This window comes from Chaetura pelagica, unplaced genomic scaffold, assembly GCF_000747805.2.
Source record: "Chaetura pelagica isolate M959 unplaced genomic scaffold, ChaPel_1.0 scaffold20, whole genome shotgun sequence".
Lineage (NCBI taxonomy): Eukaryota > Metazoa > Chordata > Aves > Apodiformes > Apodidae > Chaetura > Chaetura pelagica.
Genome location: NW_009951958.1, coordinates 1,589,618 through 1,591,339, shown reverse-complemented (window position 1 = coordinate 1,591,339; position 1,722 = coordinate 1,589,618). Strand labels below are relative to the sequence as shown.

Here is a 1,722-nt window from a genome sequence, read left to right as displayed (position 1 = left end):
CGAAACGGGGCTACACCGCGCTGGCAATTTAAGAAATAGGGTTCAAGAAAGAGCTGTGATAAAGCGTGAAAGTCTCTGGTATTCGACTGGTTTTGTTCGTTTTTTTCCACTTTTTGCTGTTTCTTACCTTTGCCTGGCCAAGCCCACCCCCGCCCCCACCTCTCACCTCCTGAGCTGCACAGGAGCCGGGAGAGGAAAGTTTGGGAAGTCCCAAACAAAGGGAGCTGGGAGCGCTCAGCCCCCCGCTAGGCCGGCCGCCTCGGGGCTCCCGGCCGGGAAAAACCGGGTCCCCTCCTGCGAGACCCAGAGGAAGAAGGTACCGTTGGGAAAAGAGAGAAATCAATGATCTGTACATGGGAACACGGCGGGCGCTGGCGGTGCCCCTGCCCGGGCTCCCCCTCCGCCCGGCCCCGGCAGCCCCCGGCTCGCCCCGCCGGAGGCAACAAGTGGTCCAAAGCAGCCGAGTCCGACCCCCCCTACCCGATCGCACCCCTCGTCCTGGGAAGGGAAGAGAACTGGGAAACGAGCGTCTCACTCCGCATTCTCGTCCCCCCGGAGACACAGGCATTACTCCATTAAAGCTACTGTACTTTCTCCATACATACACATAAAAATATTAATGCTTTATATATATATATTGCTGCATTATTGGTCGTACTGTTGGCTACGATGATACCTTCAAACTGCATGAATTATTGCAAAAAACATCTTGCGTTACAAAAATAAATCCAAGACTCAAACGGAACTTCAGTGTCCATATGTCAAAAATTTATTTATCTCAAACTGTGCATAATGGAGTAAAAACTTAACTTGAATATGTACCTGTTATAAGGATGGTATTAGTTCAAATATATATACATGGACTGTCGGCAGACTGATTTCAAATAATACAGAGCCGAATCTTTAAAATACAACTACGGAAAATGAGGAAAAAAAAAAAAAAAAAAGAACAAAAAAAAAAAAAGAACTTAAAATATCATCACAATAAATTTACAGAAATATTACAAACCATAAGAAAATATTTCAAACACAGTAATTTCAGGTTGAGTGGTTTTTTCCTTTTTTTTTTTTTTTTTTTTTTTTTTCCCCCTTGAACAGGATGAAGTCTGGAAACAAAAAGTTATTATAAATTAACAAACGGCGTGAGAACCTGCATGGCAATTTTTGCTTTTTAACAAGAAGTAAAAAAAAAAATAAAATATTAAATTTAGTACAATCTAAACGTTTGCCCTTTCACAGCAAACCAAGCCCATGGCTTGCAAAGACTCATCTTACCTTTTTTTTGGTCTTTTGTACAATTTCTAAAACAATTTCAATGTCCAAATGCTGTCAAATAATTTCTTCTCCTCTCGCAGCTGCTATAAATTCAGCTGCCAAAGCCACAATGCTCCAAGTAGACTCTGTTTTTTAAAAAATAATTGGCCAATTCGCGAGATGTTTGGGTTTGTTTTGTATTTTTCCCCCTCCTCTCAATATTACCAATGGACATTCTGATTGCCATGTTTCTTTTGATAAATACTGTACAAAAGTGGCCTGCGAATATTAAAACATTTTCCTCTTCGCTCTTTGAGTCTAGCTCTAAATATTATTGGTAAAGACTTTTGCAAACTTTATGCAAAGTTCCTACCGTTTTCACTAGAACTTTTTCAAAGTTTTCTGTAATTGCTGCCCCTCCGAGATCTATACAAGTTCCTTGTCGGTTTAATTTCTGCCCCCCCCCCC

The 1,722-nt window shown here is 41.9% G+C and overlaps 1 protein-coding gene across 1 annotated transcript in view; it reads right to left on the bottom strand.

Annotated features, from left to right (window-relative positions):
* Window positions 1-778: 778 nt before the first annotated feature.
* SOX2 (SRY (sex determining region Y)-box 2) overlaps window positions 779-1,722 on the bottom strand; it is a 2,188-nt gene continuing 1,244 nt past the window's right edge. The window contains exon 2 of the mRNA XM_010000056.1: window positions 779-783. Within this exon, the coding sequence (XP_009998358.1) occupies window positions 779-783 (5 nt within the window). The remainder of the gene's footprint in view (window positions 784-1,722) is intronic.